The 2495-nt window shown below is 58.6% G+C and overlaps 1 protein-coding gene across 1 annotated transcript; it reads left to right on the plus strand.

The window, feature by feature from the left end:
- Positions 1 to 1156: 1156 nt before the first annotated feature.
- B0I36DRAFT_317531 (uncharacterized protein) lies at positions 1157 to 2276 on the plus strand. The gene has a single exon (XM_046153171.1). It carries the CDS (start codon positions 1501 to 1503, stop codon positions 2089 to 2091), a length of 591 nt encoding a protein of 196 aa, XP_046015160.1. The 5' UTR covers positions 1157 to 1500; the 3' UTR covers positions 2092 to 2276.
- Positions 2277 to 2495: the final 219 nt, after the last annotated feature.

Below are 2495 nucleotides of genomic sequence, written 5' to 3' on the forward strand. Positions count from 1 at the left end.
TCCAGGAGCTTCCGCTGCTGGCAGATAGTCGTCCGGAAACTCCGGAACAGGAGCCTCGTTCAACGACTCCTGACAAGTCCGTCAGAGAGCCCCGGGCTCTCCAGCCTGCTGCGATCATAGAGGCGCAATCGCCGCCCACACAAGAGGACTTCGTCGATCCCGAGATCGTTCAACGAGAGATTCGTCCTGCAATTGACCCGCAGTATGGCGATCTACTGCCCCTGCCTCCAAGCAAGCCCGGCTCGCCTCTGAGTGAGCCGGACGAGCTGCCAGAACTGCCTGACAGCCGTCCAGAGACCCCAGAGCATGAGCGACAGGTGCGCCGTGGATTTGTTTCCCACACTCGGAAGCGCAGTGCCAACGACGTTCCCTTGGGGCTCCTCAAGACACCCAGCCAAAGTGCGGTGCCCCTGCAATTCCGCCTCGGGCTGCGACAGTCTCCATTGTCACCCGGTTTCCTGCGCCCATCGCCTGTCGTTTCTCCCGTAGCCAGCACTCCCGAGCCGTCGGGCAGTGTCACGAAGAGCCGGTCCCGGCCTACGTCATGGGAGGCGACCAAGGAGTTCAAGCCCTTGTACCTGCTCGAGAAGACTTCACGTGACAACAAACATGAGACTTCTCCTTCGGCTGAAGAGCTACCAGAGCTACCACCGAGCGAGCCAAGCGAGCCACCGTCAAGAGCATCCCCTGACCTGTCCGCCGCGGGAGATGACGACGAGTCATCCACCAACATTCGTGTGCCCCCACTCTCACTCGACATGAACTTCGAGGATGAACCCGAAATCCTACTTGGCTCCGAGGAGACGACACCCAAGGCAGAGTTCTCGACCAGGACTTTTGACGATGCCTTGGATGATGCCTTGCGCGAGCAGGTTGACACCCCATCCGATTCGGATGTGTTCGAGTCTGCTGCCGCATCGCCGGATTTCCCTTCTCCCGCTGCTCACGATGAATCGGGCTGGTCCTCGCCGCGCACGGCCGTCCAGGCCGATTCCACGGCGAGAGGCCAAGATCCCTACATGGTCTACTCCAGCCCGGCTCAAAGGACCGCCGGCTCGACCCCGCGCGAGCAATCGCCGACCTTGCGAGCTGCCGACCGCGCAAACACCCGCGCCGCAAATGATGACAGTGAGACAGAGGAGAACAAGGACCGCTCGGGCACGCTCGCGGCTCTGGCTGTCGCTGCAGCGGGGTCGGCAGCTGCGTACGTGGCGCTCGACCCAGGCGAGGAAAGCACCGCGGATGAATTCTTTGATGCGGATAACTCTCCCTACAGAGACGAATTCTCGGATAGCTGGGATGACCTTCCTTCGGCTGCGGTTGTGATGTCTCGTGCTGCTGATAATGATGGATCCGAGCTTGAGCCGCCTGCAATTACTGCTTCCCCATTGTTGGATGAGGCCGAGATCGCCGATGTGAAGGCCGCATCAACATCACCGAACGCGGAGGCAGCTCCTGACTTGATCCCTCTGGAGACGGCCGATAGCACTCGATCGACAGATGTCGGACCAGATCCGACTCCTCTACGAGAGAACCTTCTTAATGTTGTTGAAGATCTGGCTGAACGCGGACAATCATTATCTGAAGCTATGTCAGTTGTCTTGCCGGAAGTCACCCTGGAAGAAGTCGAGCTGCTTTCCGAGAATGAGCCCCTTGAGAGCACGGAAACTCCCGCCGAGCCCGAGCTGCTACTTCCGGAGCCTGAGAAGATTGCCCTACCAGATATGTCTTCAGAAGAGATCGAGCTTCTGGCGGAAGAGACAAGCCCCGACATTGCACAGATGGACTCTGCGACCCAGCCAGCCATTGAGGCGGGGACCTCGGAAGTTGACACAGTCGTTGATGTCTCAGAAGTCAAACTGTCCAAGAAGGCCAAGAAGAACAAGAAGAAGAAGCAGGAACAAGCTTTGGCCCAGGTTGAGCAGGAGACTTCTGGAACTTCCCAAGTGGTTGACACCAGGACTATTGTCGTGCCTCCAAATGACACACCAACAGGAGATCAGCTGCGTGAACTTGTCGCAGGTTCGCAAGCAGCTGAGCCCAGAGAGGTCACCCTCGCAGACCCCCCAAAGCTTTCTGAACCTGCCCTAGATACCCCTCTGACCGAGGAAGCTGTCGGTGAAGTGCCTCAACCGGTCCCAGAACATGCGATTGTTCATATTGACCACCCACTATCGGAAATAACCACCGGGAACACTATCTCCTCCAATGAGCCCGCCGAAGCCTCAAGCCCTGCACCTGTCAAGCTGTCGAAGAAGGAGCTGAAGCGCCGGAAGAAGGCGGAGGCCGAAGCAGCAGCAGCAGCACTGATCGCAGCACCCGCGGAGACCGTAGCTATGCCTATTGAAGAACAGCACGCCGAACCTCCAGTTGACCAGTCCCTACTGACGGCACTGCCTGATGTCGATGAGCGGGAAACCAAGGATCTAGAGGAACCTGTCCTCCTGCCAGTCACCACAGAGAAGACCCAAGATGCAGCCGTGGCAGCTGAGGCT

This window comes from Microdochium trichocladiopsis (genome assembly GCF_020744255.1).
Source record: "Microdochium trichocladiopsis strain MPI-CAGE-CH-0230 chromosome Unknown B0I36scaffold_3, whole genome shotgun sequence".
NCBI lineage: Eukaryota > Fungi > Ascomycota > Sordariomycetes > Xylariales > Microdochiaceae > Microdochium > Microdochium trichocladiopsis.

Excerpts from the sequence above, each read along its gene's own strand:
- B0I36DRAFT_317531 (XM_046153171.1), top strand. The coding sequence starts at position 1,501 with ATGTCGGACCAGATCCGACTCCTCTACGAGAGAACCTTCTTAATGTTG.